At 44.9% G+C, this 22,773-nt stretch overlaps 1 protein-coding gene across 9 annotated transcripts; it reads right to left on the bottom strand.

Moving 5' to 3' along the window:
- Positions 1–1,595: 1,595 nt before the first annotated feature.
- LOC117746088 (5'-AMP-activated protein kinase subunit gamma-2-like) lies at positions 1,596–22,499 on the bottom strand. 9 transcript variants are annotated; one of them, XR_004611298.1, is made up of 17 exons: positions 22,034–22,252; positions 20,647–20,706; positions 18,755–19,019; positions 10,543–10,769; positions 8,314–8,365; positions 7,279–7,385; positions 6,612–6,693; positions 5,657–5,715; positions 5,521–5,566; positions 5,355–5,409; positions 5,131–5,257; positions 4,697–4,862; positions 4,571–4,608; positions 4,307–4,453; positions 4,089–4,182; positions 3,831–4,004; positions 1,596–2,906 (listed from the first exon to the last, which is right to left on the bottom strand). XR_004611298.1 is itself a non-coding variant. In XM_034554918.1 (16 exons), exons 1-16 carry the CDS (start codon positions 22,100–22,102, stop codon positions 2,875–2,877), a joined length of 1,626 nt encoding a protein of 541 aa, XP_034410809.1. In that variant the 5' UTR covers positions 22,103–22,499; the 3' UTR covers positions 1,596–2,874. The 9 variants fall into 9 exon arrangements, 2 of the variants coding, with proteins under 2 accessions (XP_034410809.1, XP_034410810.1); XM_034554918.1 differs by lacking the exon at positions 3,831–4,004 and having other exon boundaries at positions 22,034–22,499; XR_004611301.1 differs by lacking the exons at positions 18,755–19,019; positions 20,647–20,706; positions 22,034–22,252 and adding an exon at positions 9,366–9,565 and having other exon boundaries at positions 10,543–10,650.
- Positions 22,500–22,773: the final 274 nt, after the last annotated feature.

Below are 22,773 nucleotides of genomic sequence, written 5' to 3' on the forward strand. Positions count from 1 at the left end.
TGTGTGTGTGTGTGTATGTAGATATATATATCCCTGAGGAGACCAACAGCGTATATAGGGAAGTTCATTTGGGCTCAAGCCTCCATCCCTCCTCTCTCTCTCTCTCTCTCTCTCTCTCCCCAGCTCGACGTGCATATAAAATGCATGACACGCTCTGAAGAGGAATTTTAAATCAAGCCCTGGACTTTCAAAAGAGAGTCCAGTGTGTGTGTGTGTGTGTGTGTATGTGTGTGTGAGAGAGAGAAAGAGATGGGCAGCGAGAGGAGGAGGGTGTGTGGATAGCGAAGCCCTCTTGCCGCTTCTGCTTTAGGGCTACAAGGTGTCGAGGAGGCTTCCCCAGTGCCGGGTATCACAGGGGAGATTGGGAGATCAAAGCAGATCGTCTGGAGTCGGCCTGGTCCAGATTTACTCCTCATTTGGAAGTCCCACAGATCCACTCACGGTATCTTTGCCTCATTTAGACGCAACCTTTACTGCATTCCCAAGAAAAGAAGAAAAAAAAAACTTCCTGCTGAAATCTAGCCACTTCCTTGAGATCAAAAGGGAAACCCACTCATCTCTTATTGAAATGTAAATGTTCAATGAGGAAGAAAAAAAAAAAGGAAGAAAAAAAGAGCTGCTCATTACGTCCAACTGTAGAGGAGCCGATCTGTAAGTGACGCGTGTGCGGCAGCGCCACCCTGTGGCTGCTCCCGCAGAGGAAACAACCCTCCTCCGGTGACGCAAACATCACGCAGGCCGCAGCGCCAATCCAGTCTGCACATTTCACCGAGAGGTCATCTTCACACCCAGAGGAGGAACCATCAGCTGAAGGGAATGTATTGCAACACTTACTTCCAGTAGTCCATCCTCAGATTTGATTGGGGGCCATTGTTTTTTTTTTGGGGGGGGGGGGCCTAAATCCATGTGTAAATCCTGAATGTGTGTTGTAGTTAGAAGTCCAGTATTTAGGGAAGCCGCTGTTCTCGTCATCATAAGAGTGATTCATTATGGCGCAGACCCTACAGAGAATTAAACTGACCTTTCAGGTGACACTTTAAGCCACGCGACCCGTTCTCCCATCGTCCGGCGACACGTCACTTAGCGAGACTTCAGAACGAGACTTCAGACAGAGACTTCTCCTCGAGGAAGACTTTTAAGGGGTCAGCCAGCCATGTGAACCTGCGAGTGCCTCACGTTTTGAGTAAGGAATGTACTGAAGAGACCACATGGGACACTCTCAGGGTCCCCCAGCTTTTACATGCGTGCATATGTTGGTTCATTTGTATAATTAACATGATTAGCATTCATTCGCATAATCACCCACAGGCCTATGGGCGATATTTCAGCAACAGCTTAGCTGATTTGGACAATATTGGCATAGTTTTGGGGGGGAAATGGAGGACGTGAAATCCATTTCTGAGAAATAAAATAATCTCCCAGAAATGGGCCGGTGCTGTTCTCCACATGCATTCAAAGAAGGGGGTTGATGAGACATCTGGTAGTCGTATGACAGACAATGGTGGGAACATCCTGAGAAGAGTTAAAAAAAAAAATTACAAAAAGAAAAACTGGTCAAAACTAAATTCAATTAAATTAAAACTTAAGAAGATGGCTTTAAAGTACATTCAGTGTCCATTTATTTTTCTGCAGCAAGAAAAATAGAAAAAAGTCAAACAAAGGACATTCAAACTGCTGAAGTGTAGTTTCTCATGCTTGCACATTTACAGTACATTTGGATCTGATACAAAGTCTCTTAGAACCGGACATATTGCAACAATATATTTACAAAAATAACAATAAAACTGCAGTCTCTTTAAACATGTTGACACACTCATAAAAATAAAGCTTTGTGAGACACGTTTCCCCCGAAAAAAACCAACCAATCTTATTTACAGTCAGAGATGATTCCTGTCGAGCTACAGCAGAGAGAACGTGAATGTTTCGCATGTTTGCGAGAATCAAAATATTTGAAGCGTCAAAACAATTGGAAGGCAAACATCGGAAAAGACATTTTACGGTCTTGTAACCAATATTACAAAAGGCAAGGAGTCTGAATGATGACATAAAAGTACTAACTGACATACTTTTTGATATACCGTTGTATTTGCCTCCAACCACTGCATGTTTTTGTGCCAAATTTATTTCGATTTTATTTAGGATTTCTTTTCTTTTCTTTCCAGACATTTGACACTTCTGACATGGTTTAAAAATCTGAGAAAATACAACAAAATAAAAAGGAAAACAATGTTTGAATTACAAGTAGTATAATAATTGCACTCATTTGACTATGCAAATTCCAAAGGACAACTTCTTGCCAGTTTTAAGTGGGCAGGGCAACAAAAGGCACAAATAAAGATTCAGCATCAATCCCTCCATATTGGCACTGGCAAATGTTTTTTGTTTTTTTTGTAACGGCCACATTTCAGGTGAAGTGTTGTTTTGCTACCAAACACAAAGTTGCCTCTACACCAAAAACTGACACGTTTTTCTGAAGGTGATGACATTCCGTCCTGACTCCAAAATGCATCTAACAATCAACCGATTGACAGCAGCATGATTGTCACTACAACCCAAAACTAATTCATCAGGAGCAGTCTAGACTTCCCCACCTTCGCCCAAGCAAGTGACCAAAATGCATCTCTACGTATGCGTCTGTTTAAATACAGTATATTGTGTGTGTGTGTGTGTGTGTGTGATCAATGTTCAAACAAACAGAAAATCCGTCCTCGGTGCAGGAACTCCACTCCATGCCGCCGTCTAGCTCTTTGGTTTCCAAGCCTCTACAGTGCATCCGTTGCAGGGGTCTCTGGCACCGTGAGACCGGTTCTGCTCTGCGCAAAGGGCCCGACCTCAACCACCACACTTAATTACTCCACCGACGCTTCCTCCCTCTCACTCAGTCAGGGTCTCCTCCTTACAGCCATCTGGGGAGAAGAGGCGCAGTGAGGACAGGATTACAGCCATTTAACCCAAATATTGTGGGAATCTTTTCATGCATTTACATCATTTATAATTGTGCATAACAACCACAGCAGTGGCGTGATTTTTGGAAAACTTGACAAACAAGAAACAGGCTTTCAAAACTATAGTAAATCTCGTTAGAAACTTTCATTTGTTCGACCAAAACATTTGCACAAATCAATATTTCTATATCTATGTATACTGCTCAGCTCCCTCCTTCAACGAGGGAACACCTGCAGCAATAGTCAAAAGAGTAAGAATAATTTGGCCCACTTATTTATACAGCATATAGACATGTCTGTTTAAACTCAAACAGTGGACGCCGTTTAGACCGTGAGAATTTACAGCAGGTTGGTTATTTTCCCCAAATTGAGGCTGTGTGATGCACAAATACAAACATTTCAAGAAAGCCTGGGTTGAGAAATCCTTTAAATTGGGGAGTTAGCTGCCGTGTGTCATGTTTCCAACTGATCTGAACCCACTGAAAACCTCCAACACCGACATCGCTAAACGCATGCAGGCATCTGTTTGCCTTCAAGCTCGTCAATACAAAGCATGTTCACATCAAAAGTAGAGCTTGCTACTTGCATAATGCACTTACATCTCATAAAAGCCAAACATAAATTAGCAGAATTTATAATTTGTAAAGCATCTGCGCGGATTAAGCCTTCGTTTACATTCAAACACAGCTTGTGATCGACTTCCCTCAATCTGTCCTTCTATGAAACTGCCGTATGAACTCATCAAATACACAAAATACCAATTTGCTAATCTCTAGTGAAACTTTGATGCTGTAAGATGAAAACAGGTAGGTATATATATATATATATATATATAACATATTTAAATGCACTGGGGAGGGCAGACATTGGATTTGTTTTTTTAACCAGCAGCAGTGGAGTCTTGTGTCCCGACAGAATGTGGCAGCCTCTTCACCCCCGAAAACACCCACACGACACTGCTGCATGCAGCAGCCTCCAGCACAGCAACCAGGACGCCAGGCGCCACCATGCCTCCTCCTCACAGCCAGCTACAGGCGGCAACGCAGGTGTGTTTCCTACCTGGGCCGAGGGTTAGGGCGGGGGAGAGAGCTCAGGGTCCTGTACCAAGGAGGGGGGGGGGCTAGCAATGCTGAGCATCTATACCTGCCGGGCTGAGCACCAGGGCCTGGAGGATGTCGGACAGGGAGACGATGCCCTCGATGCTCGAGCGCTCGTCCACCACCACCAACCGATGCACCTGGCGGGAAAACACCAAACACACGAGTACAGAGACATTTCACGTCAGTCCCGAGGCCTTTGTCCCGAGCTCTTTTCCAGTTCACTTAACGAGCACAGACGTCGTCCCGTTCTCAAAATCTCACTTCAGCTTTGACGATTCGGTCCACAATGGTCTCCATCGTTTCCATTTTATGGCACTTCATGACTCCTTCGAAGTACTGGGAGCGGTGTTTGAGAGCCTGCGTCACCGTGATGTCCAGGTTGTTGTACGTCTTCTCGGCAGCCAAGTTCTAAAAAGACATAAACGCATTGAGGGAAGTGAGACAACGAATCACAGAGCACCGTAGCCTCTGATATTTGGCATTACCTTTCTTAAAAAAACAGAAATTGTAGAAATGTCAACTTACGATCACATCGAACTTGGAGTAAATATCCACAACTTTGCCTGTGTAGAGAACATAAAGAACTCCAGTACATGAGTAGGTTCAGTAATATTATGATACTTGGTGAACACTTGACTTTTCTGATCTTACCCGACTCATCCACCACAGGCAGGGCGGACACTCTCTTCTCCACAAATATGTTGAGTGCTTTGATGATGGGCGTGTTCGGGTGGATGAAAGCAATGTCGTGGTACGAACCGATGCCCAGCTCCCCGAGAGTCTGCTTCATGAAAGCTGGCTTTGGCATTTCACACATCTGGAGCACGCACGCACGCACACACACACACACACACACACACACACACACACACACGCAGAGAGAAATCACTCTCCATCCACTCCGTTTAAGTAATGGCATATTGTATCAATGTCCACATCGACCACTAGGGGGCAGAGGGAAGTGGAGGAGGAGATGACAGAGTTCCCAGCACAAGGAATCCTAATTATCCATCACTTAAATTAAAATGCTGTGCAAGCTAAACACTCATTCACTGACAGACCGGCAGGGTTTGTGTTGGACTCACAAAAAGCTGGAGGAACTTGAGGATCCTCTTGTGTGTGAGAATATAAAGTGCATTCCCCGTGACGGGGTCGATGACAGGCAGGCGGTGAATTTTGTTTTTGATGAGTGTGTACACTGCATCAAACAGGCTGCAGTACAACAAACACAATGAGCGGTTACAAGTCGCGTGAACACAAGAATATGCAATAAACCGAAAGATTCATTATTCATGGTGAGACGACGTACCTTGCATCAGGTGATATGTTGACCAGAGGTTTGAATGTCGCTTGAAGGTAAACCTCTGGAGCAAGAAATTAAATATTTAGGTATTTTGTATTCTGCTTGTCAAACACAAGTCAAACCTTACATTATGCATGTTACAGAAACATGAGGGTACGATTGTGACGCTAACCTCTCCATGTCTCAAGCTTATGCTCCTCCAATTCATATATTTGAACCTGAAAAAAAAGGAGTAGATGTTGGTATAAGAAGAAAAACAAACAGAGGACTGACTCCCCATGCAAACATTATGTCGAGTAGACTTTTACCATTGGTGACTTATAGTATCGGTGTAGTATGATGATGAAATCTGTGATTGTCAGCATTCCTGCAATGAAAACGGGCATTAAAAACAGGATCTATAAACAACATAGAGCGCTGTGTCTGCAGGCATTGTGCGATTGGGTAGAATAGAGAGCGCTCACAAGGGCGTGGTCCAAACAACCCCCCCCCCACCCAACCCCCCCGCTTTATCCTCACGCTGACCTGGCATTTATTATTCATCACAGGCTGACTTGCAATAAACTCTCCACAGGATAATAATTTTAAAAAACAGCAAAACAAAGCCGACCGATTAATTGAAATGTTTTTCTTTTGGGGTTGAATATCATTTCCAACTTCTCAGAACACGTGTCAATACAGAGGAGTCATTGCTGTGTTTAATGGTTTATGGCGGCTCCAATGACCTTTGCTCAATATAAAAGCATCGCACTCCACAAGACATGACCAATAGCTTTAATACAGAGCCGTCTTCTCTGTTCATTCAGCAACGGCACACAAACACAACATGAGAAATCACAAAATAAAGATGAGCTAAACTGTGGACTAAAAGTATGTAGAGTGCACATTGAAGTCTAAATTGTGCTGGAGTAAAAAGCGACAGAGTACGTAAGAAGAGTAACGGCATCTAAACATATTTTTTCTTGCAAATTTAACACTCGATTGCCAAGCTCGGTCTTTTCATTGGAGACAGAATTTGACCGAAAGCTTTACAAGGAAGCCTTATTTATGATGTAACGACTTTTTAAAATGTATCTAATCTCTAACATAAACCTGAACAGCAAAACACTATCAGACCTAGAAAACAGTGCACTTGGTTAATCAGTATATCACATGGCAGGTAAATAAGATTTTAAATACTATTGTAATAATAATTTCAGTATGCGATAAGAGCAACATGAAAAATGCCACGGGAATTTTGTGACGAGTTTTGGGGGTTCTTACCCACAAAGCTTTGCTTCTCTGTGTCCCATAGTGGAGCAGCTCGCACACCGTTGGCTACCAAGGCGAAGAACGCTTTCTTCACCTGTCAGGCAAAAAGTTGAAGAGAAAAAAACAATTACATTATACTTCACAACAATCTGTGATGACTTCATCTATTAGCTGATAGACAGAAACATCTATCGGCAGCAATTTAGCAATGTTAGTTTGACAAAAACAGGACATTTTCTAGACTTTCTCTGAATTAAAATTAATGTCTCATCAAAAGTGGTCTTTGCCTTCATCATCATCATCATCATCATATGACATGTTGTTTTCTGTCACATTCTCGTAGGTAGAAGAGAGACTTGTGCTGTATTTTGGGAAGTGTGCTCTATACTCCTGACGGCTTTGTGTTGGTTTTAGTATTTCCATTTTCTCTTTAATAAGGACTCTCGAGTCTGCGCTTCAGTGGATTTAGCGGTTGAAGATCTACATATCAAAGAGGCCAAACCGCCACAGGATTACCGTTCAACCGCTTTATGACAATCAACCATCTCATATAAACTGCCCCGAGGCAAATAGTCCTGCACACATTTACTGAACATTAACTTTCGCCAAATGTCTTTTTCGGTCATCAAGACAAGCGACCTTGACATCAAATACAACTTAATTTTGTCGCAGTACTGACTTGGAGTGCCGTGTCGAACACAACCAGCTTGGAGCTTGTGGGGACGATGTCATAGCACTTGTGGGATTTCATGAAGCGCATGTAAATATCACTCTCAGGTTCAGCAGCTGTAAGAAGAAAAAAGAAGAGGAAAACACTTTTAGAGGATGTTATGTGACTTGTATGTGATAAATATCACTGGGAATTAATTAAATATATATATAAAAAAATGAGAGCCTGAGAACAAAACACACTGAGCATAAACAACCATTACGGGTCTGGGCCACTTAGAGTCACTTTACTGCTCCCTATTACTGACAATTTAGATCCGCTTTAAGCACCAACAAGACCAGAAACAATGGAAAAACACAGACAGCGGTACTTGGGAACTTCTGTCCTTCACTGATGATGCAGTTTGGAGATTACACACACACACACACATGGTGGCGAAACACTGACTTCGCTATTAGTTTACTGACAAATCAAAATAAATATCTATTTGTGCATCATTATTGAAAAGTAAAACATAGATTTGTTCCTGTGGATAATAATAATAAATTAAAAATTAAAAAAAGAAGTGATCAGCTGGTCTGACAAATGAGCATTTCGAAGGCATATCTCTGATGTGGTCTGGGTACTCCGGAGAGACATTTGTCATTGCTTTTCACGGATATTTTAAAGATTGAATGATTCTTTTAAAAAAAAAAAACTAGAATAATCTTTTATAACCGTTAGTTCCTGTTGAATATCTCTTTTAAACGCAAGTCGTCTCTCCAGTCCTCCACAGGTATGTGTCCATCCATCAAGACCTCATTCAAAATACATGTATTTAGATAAACATGTGTGTTATGAGCAGTACAAGTCAGTCGGCTGTTGAGGAAATCCTTCCAAATCGTGACAGCGGGTAGGTCGCAGGGTCTGTGGACCGGACTGAGCAGACTCCACCTGTAGCCAAATGGTCCGACTACATCCTTTCGCTGAGAAAATACCTGACACACCCCGACGACACCTTCACATTCCACCGCCAACTGCGTTAAAAAGAAGAACAGCGCTTACCATCATCATCTAGTTCAAGTTTCTCCAGCATGCCTTCGAATAAGCCGCAGACCTGTGAGAGGGAAAGGGGCAGAAGTGTGCAGTGAGGATTTGCCGCAAGTCCCTCACCACAACAACAGCAGCAAAAACAACAACACCAACACACGGAAAAACTTTGCCGTAGCTCGGGAGTGAGCAGGCAGGGTGAAGCGGCCCCAGCAGACTGATCCCACCGAGGGGAGTGCGCGGTGCGCAGACACGCCAGAGCCGCCACACGCAACAACCGTCGCGCGCCTCCGGCGTTTCACCGATCACATAAAGCGCCTCCGAGTCCGCTAAATAAACGCAGGTTACGTGACGTCAACATCGTGCCGTACAGCTGCAACTTTAAAATGGCACGTTATCATTAATATTAGACTGCACACACACCCCTTAAAACCCAAGAGTGGAACAGTCCTGATCCGTTTGCTGCAGTCGGGGGGGGGGGGGGGACCAATGTGTACGCGCCGCTCAAACAGCCACTACACAGGCGCGTGAGCTTTAATCCCACCGTCATAAATCAGATTCATTCTTTGTTAGTTGTAATCTAACAAACAACACTCGCCCGAGGGGGAAAAGTCTTGGAACAAGACAGCGTGGAGAACAAAAAAGCACCAAAAAAAAAAAAAAAAAAAGCAGCAGGAAGCTTCACGCGCTGTGGACACACCCCTCCATGCAGGGCAACCTGGGCGCTTCACCATATTAGGAAATCCCTTTACGTTGCTTAGCAGCAAGAAGCTGGGGATGCCTTGTCACAGCTTCAGAGCTCTTTTTTTCTCTCCTGACAAAACGGGCAACATAGCAGAGATCCACAAAAAAAAAAAGAACAAACTCATCTGAGCCTCAACAGTGAGAAAAGGTGTGCTTTTTGCATCTGGCACATATAAGCGAGTATGGAATATGCTGTGTCATGCAGAGAGATTTCCATAGCCTATCAAAAGGGTGTTAGTTGATATGCCTAACTCCCCCTTGGTCCCTAATTTGCAAGCATATTCACAACAAGCCACTGCAGCAGAGTGAGGAAACCGTTATACCTGCTCTGGGATGCTAGACGGTCTCCAGTGTCACCTTGCAATGGTGACACAGCACTTCTCTCGCCAGGAAAACCCCACTCCTGCACTTTCATAAATCTTTGCCCTGCTGCATCACAGCGTGCACTCAGTCTGCTTTTGTATTCCAGCAAACTCCAGGGAAGCAGACATGCACACATCCATTAAATGAATTGCTTTTGTACCTGGATTGAGCAAAAAAAAAGAGAGTATTTGGTCAGCCTGCACTTATGAATAACGGAGAGAGGGGGGGGCAGAGAGAGGCCAACAGGCACTGACTCATCGCTCCTCAACCACAATCATGAGTCCTTAGGTGTTAATAGCAACGGTATTCAATGTTGGTGATGAAATATTGACTTACCTTCTCTAGCTAGAATGCACAATCACTCACGGCTGAAAGGTGGAGACAGACCGTGGGATAATTATTCATTAAATGGGCACACTACCTGCGGGGAAACCTGGTGTCACACCCTGACTCAGACTGCGGTGAATCCTAAATAAAAACCCACAACGAAAAACCCTGGAACAAAACACTGCGTCTAATGCCGCTTGAGACATTGCTTCAATGCAGAGATAGTATTCATCTTCTCCGAGCTGACTCACACATCGTGCTCCAGCGTCAGAGCATCATCCATGCTTTCTGTTCACCATTGCCCAAGTAAACAACCCTCATGACACAGAGTAAAGCACAGTGAGTAAAGCGGCGCATGACTCATGGACAGACTGTCGTGCTGTTGCCACAAAGGAGAAAATCGTCTTGTGATCCATTTTGTATTTATCAGTACCGTCATACAATTTGACTTAGCATAACCGATACTGAAGTGGTGCAAAGATACAGCATTGTACCAGCAAATGTTGTCACATATTATCAGTCAGTACTCGATAAGTCTAAGCCACCCGCTTCTAGAGCCAGACAATGGAGGTGACCTTTGAACCAGTTTGTACCTGTGATGTGAAATCTCTCTCCTCCATAAACAGCTCGACACACCAAATATGTGTTCACGTTCCAACAATGCCGACTGGTGAAAGAAGTCACTGCTAAATCTGTTGGACTGAGTCACAGACACAATCATTTATTGATTGCCGTCCACAAACGGTGACCCAACTGGCCCGGGGCAAACAAATAACCTGGAATGGCAAACATTTTCGCGGTGCGACTCACTTGTTGCGAGGTAGAGTAGGATGGCACAGGGCTCGAGGACGGCATCGGGGGTTTAGCGCAGGGAAGGCTGAGGCGCTGGCCTGTGTCTAGAGGGCTGGAGATGGAGTGGGATCGGGCGCTCGCCTCCAGGCGTACGAGGCTCGGCCCGCTCGGCTGGACCTCCTGGGTGAACACGGGTTGGCTGCAAGCCTGGGTTGGGGTGGTGGGCGGTGTGGAGAGTCCAGAGGCTGCGGAGAGATACAAACAAAAACAGGTCCACAATAGATACCACGGCCGTCCATACTTTGTTTTCAGTGACACTGGATTGACATCTTTGACAGGCCTAGTTGGCGAAGGCGAGGTGCCAAATTGTGATGGCTGCAGATAGCATCAGGGCTGTCACACACTATAACAGAAGAGGAATGCATATCTGATCTACCAGGGACTTGGAGAGTCGTGGGTACTGAGAAACAACACGAATGCCAGAGATAAAGTCTCAGGCCAGTCGACGACAGACGTGGATGAACCACCATTAGAAAGACGGCTACACCATTATATCCACTTAACAAGTGGCGGCACGTGGCGGCTTTAAATCTGCAGGTTTCAACAAACATCGTTACCAGGTGGTGGTGCTTTTTATGTTTTTGGAAGGAGTTTGACGTTTTGTCCACATATTGTGTATGAAAATATTACCCAGCACATAAATGTATCCATCTTAAGAAGTTTTTCAAGATACATTATGCATTTACTGTAAACAACACATCACGTAGCTGTGTCAGTTACTAATCATATTACATATTGTATCATATTCTAGCAACACACCTACAAACCTTTATGATTCACAAGGCTTCCTTGAGGCCCTGCAGAGCCATGGCCCTCCCACACAGGTGTTTTCACTAATTTGGCCTGATCAGAGGACTAATGAGCCAGAAGTGAAAACACCTGTGTGGGAGGGCAGAGCCTTTTCTTCTTGTTTATCCGTCTCACTCTTGCTTTGTTTTTGTAACTGGTTGTTTTCCTCCACACTAACAAACGCTCTGTTTAGCTCGGGGGAGGTGGTTTGGATCCTGTGTGGCCAAAAGCTGAGGACTCGTCCCCGTGGGTCGGACCTCATTAAACCTTTAGTGTGACAAATGGGCTCTTTCCAATCACATGTGAACGGTCAAATAATTGTTACGGCTAAAAAGCCTCAAATAATAAATACAAAAATATTATATATGACAAAATCACATAATGAAATATCAAAACATTAATTTAAAAAAGCTATAAAAAAAAAAAAAAAGAAATCCCAGTTTCATGTTTTAAACACTTTAAAATAAATAGTTTTACTTCATATTTCAATGTTAATGCAATTTCAACTTTTTTTAAATAGTTTTTTTAAATTGCATTAATAAAGTACCTGATTATAGTCGACCTAACTCAAGGCAACAGTTATCCTGGTGGCCTATTCCTCCATAACGATGCCGTGAAATTGCCAGCTGTTGACATCTGAATCCCTCTGCATCAATGAAAACCCAATGAAAACACTCCATAGCTCATCTCGATGACCGCTCTAAAGAGTATTCAATAATCTCTCAGTACTGGATAGAAGGAACCCAATGAATCATGCGGGATGTCGTTTGCCCGTTCCTGGCGTCCTTCCACAATAACTAAGCCGATTACAACATAAGCGGCCACATTAAACTTTGCTGTAGCAGTCAGCTACCTGTCCCGCAGCTTGACCTGCCACAGTGTCAGGTTGCCGGTGCCAGTTACTTGACAGCCCTCATGCTCTTTCAAAATCAGGCATCACAGTCTTGCGCGGAGTGACATGCAACACCCTGTGCTGCCCCGCCTCCACCGACATATTTCTGAGGCCGGACAATGAGGGACACGGGTGATGAAGACCAAATGGTTCACATTACAAGAGCCTCCACCAGTTGAGACGGGTGAGACGGTGAAGCCGAGGGTATGTAAATGTCTCAAGGACTCAACCGCCCGCGTGAAAATACAATAATCTGTTTCAGCCGACTGAGTCGTACGAAACAAGCTGAGATTGTTATTCAAGTAATTTAAACATACGAGTGAGAAATTAAGTATTCAGGATCATCACTCAAAGGTTAGAGAGTTGTGTGTACTTCTAAATTAACCAGGACAGAAGTGGCCATATCGTGACATTGCTTTTTCAGATCATTTCTTGTGACTCTCTCTTTCCTTCTAAATGTAATCACAACAGAGAATCACACAACGTCTGAGATACTTTTCATAAATGAAGCCCCGCGTGTCGAGTAAACGTATTTCTTTGGTCTGTCCGAGCGCACTCCGCTCTATCTCGACATTTAGTTGGCGAGCACCAGCCCTCTGAGGCTTGACCTGCTTCCGCAGTGTAGCCTTCTTATTTTAGCCGCGCCGTTGTGGCACATTCCACAGGAGGAGATAACAGCGGGGCCGGGAGCCCTCTCCTCGGCCCGGTTAATGAGGGGCAGCTAGACACCACACAGGAAACAGATCGCTGCAATTAGTCCAGTCCGTCTAACGACACGCACATTACATAAACCACTTACGCAATACTCTATATCATATTTTAGAAGAACGTACCACATACTGATAAAGATGCACTTTGCAAAGCTCCGTCTACGCAGGAAGACAAAAGCGGCATTGATTTGCAAGGTTAATCTCTCCATACCTTGGAGTAATGAGTACAAATGTTCATTTCCATATCACTTTATTACGCAACTATTTCAATTAGAGATGAAACGATTAGCCACACATATCAATAAATCAACTCAGATTAAATTAATCTGTAGCTACTTTGATAGTTGATTAAACTTAAAGCACCAGCATCTCTGAACAAAACCAATGTGCACGTCTGCCACACCTCCTCCACCCCTTTGCGTTTCTCCCTCAACCCATGCAACGCAATTATTAGCTGGTCAGCTGTCCCGCTCATGTCAGCGAGACAACAAAATCTAGAACGTCAACTTCAGCCGAACACTTCGAACTGCCATGTCGCTGTGACAATGCTGTGCGAGAGGTCGCTCTCTGGGGTCTCTTCACAAACACGCCGAGGGCCAACAGTTGCAAAGGGAAGCACTGGCATGCACTAACTAGCACGCGTGGCCGGTTTCAGCTACCAAAACAAAGAGCAGAGAAACTCGGAATACAACACACACACACACACACACACACACACACACACACACACACACACACACACACACACACACACACACACACACACACACACACACACACACACACACACACACACACACACACACACACACACACACACACACACACACACACACACACACACACACACACACACACACACACACACACACACACACACACACACACACACACACACACACACACCATTACTCCACCATATCTTTATAGCACATAGTTGTTTGCTGCTATATTTATGTTCAAAATCTCATACGGTACATAGTTCCTTTAACTCTTCAAGCAAAAATGCCAAAACATTTGTGTAGATTTGATTTGTATTTGTTGTTGTTGTTGTTGTTGTGTAATGTGAAAACTAACTGAATATTCTGGGGTCTTGTATGAGATCAGCGATTGGTAGACGTAGAGGCTGCTCGGAGGGTGGCAGAATAGCAGGGGCCGCTCACAGTCGGTTGTTATATTGCAATTTACAGTAAGCCGTGTTAACATAACACCTGTAAAAGCAGTAGGCGCCGCCCGAGGAGTCAACAGCGTGTTTTCAGTCAAGTGGTTCTACGGTGACTCTGGGAGCAACGTGATCCTCATTGGCGGGCTTCAAAAAGGGGTAGCGAGGCTGCTGGACGCGGTGCTACAGCCCTCTCCGGCCAGCCGTGTAAACACAATGAATCGCGACTGTGAATAGCTATGTTTGTAATGAATGGCGTGTGGATTGTGACGCAAGAGGTGACATGAAAGTCAGTAACCCCATATTAGTAATAAGGCTAAACTAATTGGCCCCAAGTACACCTCGATAGTGGCTCACTGCAAACAGGAGGTGCGCTAACTGCATCGTGGCAAAACATTTTAAATGAGCAGTCACAATTCAAACTGACGTACAACATGTCTCAGCACAGAGACTCCTGAAATTTCTCATGAAGATGTCAGCAGCGACGCAGTTGCCCGTCCGCGACGTAGAAGCTCTGGATCGAAGGACTCAAGGTTAGGCTGAGGTGTCAACGAGCTGCATGCTGCATTTACGATGAACTCTACATCTGACGCAGCCACATTTGGACGTACATCATTATAACGGGCTCTTCTCATCTACTCCAACGACGTCAGGCCGGCTGTAAATCAGGAGCTGTAACGTCCGTGCTGAAGGGCCACTTGAACGCCTCCCGGAGGCTCCCAGCGCTTTGCGCATCAAGCATCACGAGCTAACACTTTACGATAGCTGCCTCAAGATTGTCTTTGCTTTTCGCTTGGCATCCATTTTCTGTCCTTGAGAACCTGAGGGACTATTACAAACGGAGATAGAGTTTCCCACACGGAAGGAAAAGCCCTGCACACTCAACTTGGATGCACCGTCTATCCCTCCACCAGCTTAAATGCTTTCGGTGTTTTAAAAAAAGCTGCATTTAAATGGAGCGGCTATTCTGGAGAGACACCCCTCAGGATATGGGACAGAAATAATGAACTGACACTGTATCAGATGGCTATAAATTACTTTACCATAATGACAGGATGACTACAGGCTATATTTCACTTATTTCTGTCACTGCTTTAACATTAACATTAAAAGGAGAATATATATATATATATATATATAAATATGAATCGGGCAACAATGCATAAAGCATCACGCAGTATGTGCAGCTTTTGGCGTTTAGCAAAGTGAAAGCTATAACCTTTTTCATAGCTTTACCACTTTGGTGTCCTGTCACTTTGTGCGGATGTCCTGCATGCATTTGTGAAACCAGCATTGGAACTATATGCAGAACCTTAGTACATACAGTAGGTATCAGCATTATTTAAATATCTGATATCCAAAACTACTAGACACCTGAAGAGCACAGCACATTACCGGACAGACATGACGCCTCGGACTGATGGCGCCCTCCTAGCCCATCTTGCTCCTTCCGTTTCTTGCTCCTCCTCAGGCTTCCAAACCTCTTCATGAAACGCAGTGGGTTGTAGGTCCAAGACTAAATTTGACCATGAACATCCGCATCGCGTCACTCCATTCGCTCGATGAAGCAAGTTGTACAGAAATTAAATTGAAAAAGTACATTCAATGGACGTCGGCAGATTGAGAGAACGATTTGGAAGCAGGTTTTTTTTTTTTGTCTTTAGAAGATGAGAGATGGTCCTCAGAAAATTGTCCTCAGGAGAAAATAAACCAAAGTCGACTACTCCATTAAGAACAGCTTTCCACTTTTACTTGGAACAGAAAATGACAACCGCCGCAAGAAGAAAGAGAAAAGAAATCCACGGAGCAAAAGTCATACGTTTGATGAAAAATGAATTCAAACTGTAATTTCCACACAGCTTCGGCGGAGAGATGTCGCTCTGGCAAGTGATGCAAAGAACAACTGGGACCCAGAGCGCCTCTTCCCCCCTCTCTGCCGTGTCGGTGCTGTAAATTGTCAGGTGCAGCTGTGGGTGGCGTCTCTAATATAAGCACGCGTGTCAGCAGCCTGTAAAAGGACAGCGGTCTACGAAGGCTACACCGGCGATTGGCTCAGGCTGTACGTCTCCCTGCCCCCACCCCCCTTCCACTGTCCTCCCTCTCCCCAACACAGGGAGAGTAAGCACAGGCACCTCCGGCTCACTCTTGTCTTCACACAATACAGGTCGTGGTTTTGAGCTGGGGAGTCCTGCAGTCATTTGTACATTTCGGTTGTCTATTAATTTTTGGGGCCTGACCTTTAAGACTGCTGAGGCCAGTCTACGCAGATGACAGCGGGGGTACCTGCCATGTTCTGTCAGCAGATTAAAAGGCCTGCATTCAACACCACGAGCCTCCCCAACCCGTGACAGATGGCCCACTCCGTATCTGCTGCATACATTATAGCTACAGTGTGTCCGCTACGGATCTCAATTACCATGTTATGCAAGTGTTCCACTCCGCTCAGTGGGTCAATGGCTAATATGAGTGAGGGGTTGACATATCAGTGATGAAATCAGTGGACTCAAACACCCATGTGGTACTCACGGTTGTTACGTTTTCAGTACCAGAATGAAACAGATTTGCTTCAGTTTGTGTTGAAGGATGCCAAGTCCCAGATCCATAAGGATTTGAAATACTGTCCACATTGTATTTCGTTAAGCTTAGCTTCCCCCCCCACACACACACTAAAATCATTCTGTCCTTGTAAGGTCTGCACTTTTTGAATTTGGAAAGTCAAAACTGCCCGGTTTCTTATATTTACTGACAACATACAGCACACAGTAGCAACCGAGAGAGAGAGAGAGTAAGAGAGAGTGAGAGAGAGTAAGAGAGAGAGAGAAAGAGCGAGTGAGTAAGAGAGCGAGAGAAAGAGTAAGAGAGAGAGAGTGAGAGAGTAAGAGAGAGAGAGAGAGAGAGAGAGTAAGAGAGAGAGAGAGAGAGAGAGAGTAAGAGAGAGAGAGAGAGAGAGAAGTCTGTATGGTTGTATTAGGAGGTGCTAAGAGTCGGGTCACTTCCAGATAAGGGTATGAAAACACTACAGTTGCCTTCAGCAGTGAGAGACTGACAAAGTCCAGGCGATGGGAAGATGCATAATTAGACCAGATGGGAATAAAAAGACATTCTGATCATATTTGTATAAAATTGAATTGATGCATATTATGCAACTTATACAAAATCAGAAGTTCAGGAATAAAAAATACCTTTCTTTACTAAAATGGTAAAACAATAAAAATACAGTAAAAATACTGATAATTATTATTATTATGTATAAAACCGGCCACTTAATCAACGCTCCTTTGAGAACTACATCAAGACTAGACTATGCCTTTAGCGCACCCTTGTGGCAAAAGTAGGGTGTCTACAAAAACATCCCATCATAAAACTGGAGAAGCTGTTGGCCCACCCAGTCGCTGGCTGATATTCATTTACATCCATACTTTGCCTCCATTATCATCGGCCCCGTTCACTTACAGCCACATCATTAGTAAGTAAACGAAACCGAGGGGGTGCAACGTCTCGAACCACATCACACTCTTCAGAAGACCCCGAGCAGCTGGCACCAGAGGGCTGGAGCCGATGGGTGTGTTATGGTTTGGTTACCATCAATAACAATATCCAGTGGAAACGGAGCGTGCCGACTCTCGAGGCCTGGCCCTGACACAGCTATTCCACCAGCCACTGCCAAAACTGTTCCGGTGCGAGGAAACAGAAGAATGGGTGTATGTACGAGCCAAAAACATATGACTCATCTTTCTGCCGCTTGACGATGCTTCCAGCAGCGCCATTTCCATGTGAAACAGAGCAGGTTTTTGTTATGTAATCAGCCAAAAATCTACATGGGAGACATGGGAGCTGAAAATCTGCCTGTTGGGTCTGTTCTTCATCAAACCAGGCCTTGTTCTGCCTCGCCAGTCTCATTTCCAACTCTTAGCTCGTACCAGTATTACCATTATGTCTGTTATGAGTTTTAATTTGGGGAATGCACTATGGCTGGACTCCCACCTGCAGGATGCCAAACCTGTAACTTAATCTAATAAACTGGCTTTGAAACGTACAGCTCAATGCTATGCTATTAAGAGCTAAAAGAAAGACTCCTCTTTGATTCGTACAATAAACAAAGGCAACCATTTTCTTTTCCTGACTAATAATAAAGGAACATCACTCCTCTCCTCAAGCGATCGCCCGTCTGTCTGATAAGGCTCGTGACCGTGGCGGCCTGTTGGGAAATGCACTTGGTTGGAAAAACAAAGCTGTCTTTCCATTACATTTTCTTTTCTTTGTAACTTTCTTTGTAAATCTAGGCTTCTACTTCCTTATTGGCACAATGATGTTCAGCTGAGGATATGCTGCACGCCATGCTGTTAATGTCAGTTCTGCCACAAACTGCAACTCATGAACTCATGGATATAAACACAGGTTCCTGTGTGTGGCTTATATACCTCGTACATACAACAGAAAACCCAAATTGTCTTTGAGATAACTTTTTATCTATTGTGTCTTCTACTTCCTTTATAACCCTCTTCCTCCTAGACCGTGCTCTTGCGCAAGATGACATCAGTTTTAACCTTCGTTGCTACGCACTATACAGCAGTCATCACGAGTGGGCAAGTCCCCTGCAGTGTTTTTCAAACTCACCTCTCCTGGTTCTGGAGAAGATTTTGATGCTTGCAGGTGTGGAGCTGGACGAGGAGCGGAAGATACCACTGAAGCTTAGCCGGCGGGGGGACTTGGGCGGGGAGCCCTGAACGGAGGGATAGGGGAAGATAGTTCTGGGGGAGCCTGAGCCAGCCCTCAGTTGCACTGGAGCGGACTGAGAACACGGGGGCAAAGGGCCGCCGGCTGGGCTCCTCGCAGGCGACCCCCCTTTGGTGGGGCTGGCTGAATGGATGCGGAGCTCTCCCTGAAAGACAAGAAAGGGGCCGTTTCATTTTCCTTTTAAAAAAGCTTATCCGTGGAAAACTGACAGACACACAGCAGCAACAACATTATTGTGGAATGATGGCCACTGATTGCATAGTTTTCTTTTGCCCGAGCTTGCCCTTTTTGGTTACTTCTTCTTTCTTTTGGTTTCTTCCCCAACATACACAACAGCAACACTTAATGGGACATCATAAAAAAGCAGAATAAGAATGTAAGTAGCGTGTGCAGAGTGCAATAAGGGAAATGTTCTTTCACAGTCTCAAAATGTTACCGAGATACCAACTATATTGACTCCTTACTTTCTAAACACAGAGGGAGCTCCTTGACGCAGCATTTTTCCCTTGTCAATTTGCATTCCCATGCATGTAGTCCATGCTACAGTTACAATGCTAACCATTAAGCATGTGCTTTATAAAACAAATCAAAATGGTTCTCCATCGCCCTCTAAGGCTTCATATAAGGCTGCATTGGGCATCAGGTTTCACCCGCGATACGACTCAGTAACAGCAGCATCAGGTTCACTGTCTTGACCATCGGCCCTCCTCTTAGTCCACAAAAACACTGAGCCTTTTTTTCATTGGGACTTTCTGTGTCTTTTGCAAGGTCAGTGTCATGTAAACAGATGTGGAGAAATTCTTCTCTTGTCGCTGTGCACATAGCCAAAAGGAACAAAACAGGAGAGACGGCAGCCAATCTCGCCGGAGACGGAGAGCGCCTCCTCCCACCACCGACTGCTGCTGCTGCTCTGGATGTGCCAACAGCCAATCTTTTAACCATTTGTGGTCTCCGATACAGCAGAGCATTACAACAGCAGAGCATTACAACACGCAGCGGTCTCCAGCTCGGAGGGGTGTATTTACAGAAAACAATCACATGAAACAGGAGTGTTTGCATAATAACCAGGCTCAACAAAACGGATGCATATTGATAACAAGTGCAAAAGGAGCCACTGATAACAAAATCACAACAGGGAGAATTGTTTTCGTCTGGTCTGCTCCGCGAAGGTTCAGGGTGGTATTTGCTCAGAGGCTAGCAACCCCTTCTCCATGCGCACCTGTTTTGGTTTAAGCCAATCCTGTGACAAGTCTGAGGGAGGGAGAGCACACACCCATCGTTTTTTGTTTTCCAACAACTCCAACTAGGTCATTGCGCAAGAGCTTATTAAGCAAAGTAAACAACTATCAGGGTGTTTTTCTTTCTTCTGGATATAAATGACCCGTTTAAAAGAAACACAGGAGAATGCCAGGTTTATTACTGAGGTAAAAGTGAAATGAAGTAGTCTGGTGGGTATGGGGGAATGGTCAAGGATTGTAAATCAAATCAATCAGAGCCGACAGTAGGAAGACGACGCTTTCTTTGAGGAAAAATCAATTTCCTGTGTGTGATCCAGCTATGCCCGGGCACAGTGGGCGTAGTGTTACTGTAAGCCAGTGAGGGCTTGGCAGAACAGGAGAGATTGCCTTGAGTAATATTTTGCTTGCCCAAATCCACGTCTAAATGTATTAAAAAGGCAAACAAGCAAGAGGCGAGGGGGGGGAATGAAACACATGTCATGACACACACAAAACAAAAACAAAAGAAAACAACCCAGAAAATAATGTCTGTACCGTCTGATCTGCCCGATCTGCCCTTTTGGTTGAGCCACTCGAAGCAAACGCACCAAAGTCCTGCAGACAGAAGACATCGGAGTATCAAGGATAAAGATTAATTTCGGGAAATACAGCAGAAAAACAAAAAAGGCAAGTCACAACAGGTACCACGAACACTTCTTGGCCAACACGTGCCGCTGCGTGTGAAGATGGTCAAAGAAACAGAAGGAAAACATGCTTTGACAATGCGGAAAACCTTTGCAGGCAAATGCACCACCCAACCTTCCCCATGGTAAGAGCTGAGTTTCACATTCCACTCTCGAGCGCTTCAGCAGGAAGACAGTGTGTGATTATAATTAGGTGCCATCTGCATTCCCCACCGGGTTGAGGTGGTGGAAGCAAAAGCTCTGACATCTAGCACTTGAGCCACAAAACGGTGTTGCATTCACAGGCTCACTTTCTGTTGGGGGAAGTGATTCATCTAATCTATACAGCCCCCCCCCCCCCGCACACATGAACGCATCATCAAAATTAAAATGATACTTTCAGCTGTGTTTTTTGTTTTGTTGCCGTTTTCCAACCTTAAACACAAATAAAAAGTCTCAACTATAGCACAGGTTGCATTCAACCCATTTACATTTTAACTGGGAAAGCGTGCACGTGGATCTGATGGATGCCATCCAAAGAACACGGATGCCTGTGAGCTACAGTAGCATGGCTGTTATCCAAGACTAAACAGAATTGTCTCCAAAGTGGGCCCACAGTATGTATAGCATCCAGGGGATGCTTTGACCTTGAAAAAGAGAAGGTTTCGATAAAGTGTGATGTCACACACTTCACAGGAGTTGTAGGCTTGAGAAGCAAAGAAAAACAACAACCACCCAACCCAGTGGCAGGGAGGCCACTGTGAATCAGGCCTGAACTAAATACAGTGTGATGTGAAATAAACAGGCCCTCAGTAGAGTGGCCGTGAACGTGACTTGCTGGTTTCCTCCCAGAATGTCTCCCTCACTTGTTATTACTCGCAATACGTAACGTGCACCGAGAGAAGAACTTCCTGTGGATCTTCAGACGACTCTATTAACCAGGGGGAGTTGGCTGCCATGGCAACACATTCGCTGTTGGACATTTTTTCAACAGTATACTGTTGGAAAAATGTTTAAGGGAAGAAAAACATAAATATATTTATATATATTTATTTCCAAAGACGCAACACAGAAGACGTTTCTCGCGAGCGTTCCGGCCACTAAAACAGGCACTATCTCTATTGTACGGCACTTATGCGACTGAAACGATAGCTGTCAATCACGCACGCGCTTTCTACGTCGCGTGCGAGTACAAGGAACCCAGTTGTTGTTTCTTGTCACAGTAAGAAGCCGCATTAGTTGATACTTCACCGACTCACTGGCATGTTAATCCGCAGACTTCGTCTCCTCTTTGGCGTTTTCTTTGAGCTGTCCTTGCTGGATTCCATCACCGTGATTCACATTTTTTTTTTCTTCAAAAAAAAAGGAGCGAAACACCCCCCCAACCCCCCCCCAAAAAAAGAAAGTGCGCTAACTAACTGCGGTGTCGCGCCTGCTGACCATCAACAGCCGCCTCCACCTTCGCTTGTCGCTGCCCCGTCTACTTACTACGAGAACACAGGCGCCGCCTCCTCCACCAGGAAGTGGGCTCGGCCGCGGAGAGGCGAGGCATCGTCTCCGGAGGACTTTCTGCTGTCGGCGTGCGACGCGGACTGTTTACAGGTGTTGCGTCGTAGTCCCACCGTGGCGCGTGGCCTCGCGCCAGAGAGAAAAGAAAACAGCGTCACTCCGTCAGTCCTGTGCAAAACGGCGACTTATCTTTGACAAATATTTGCGTCACACAGTCCAACAACCTTCCGACAGTTTCGTTCGTTACCTTTCCGCCCCCCCCACACAATCATGTCCTTGTACGGTGGCACAACAAGAAAAGGGCAAAGCGGAGGACACGTTTTAAAAAGGGAAGCTAATGTCAACGCCACACCAGGCAGTGTGTCGTGTAAAGAGATGCTTCACCAACAGAGGTCAGCACGACTCAGATGGTTTATGCGGCTATGCGATGTCGACCCGGTGTAAACAAATTGGCTAAATACGTAATACACTTATAAAGCAGCCAAACATA

This window comes from Cyclopterus lumpus, chromosome 17 (genome assembly GCF_009769545.1).
Source record: "Cyclopterus lumpus isolate fCycLum1 chromosome 17, fCycLum1.pri, whole genome shotgun sequence".
Taxonomy (NCBI): domain Eukaryota; kingdom Metazoa; phylum Chordata; class Actinopteri; order Perciformes; family Cyclopteridae; genus Cyclopterus; species Cyclopterus lumpus.

Bases quoted from the DNA above. Each gene is read 5' to 3' on its own strand.
- LOC117746088 (XM_034554918.1), bottom strand. From the start codon at position 22,102: ATGGAATCCAGCAAGGACAGCTCAAAGAAAACGCCAAAGAGGAGACGA. The intron at 10,770-18,754 runs GTGAGTTTGAAA...ATCTCTCCGCAG, and splicing joins CTTCTCCAGAACCAGGAGAG to CCTCTGGACTCTCCACACCG. The intron at 5,716-6,611 runs GTAAGAACCCCC...TTTTCATTGCAG, and splicing joins AGAGAAGCAAAGCTTTGTGG to GAATGCTGACAATCACAGAT.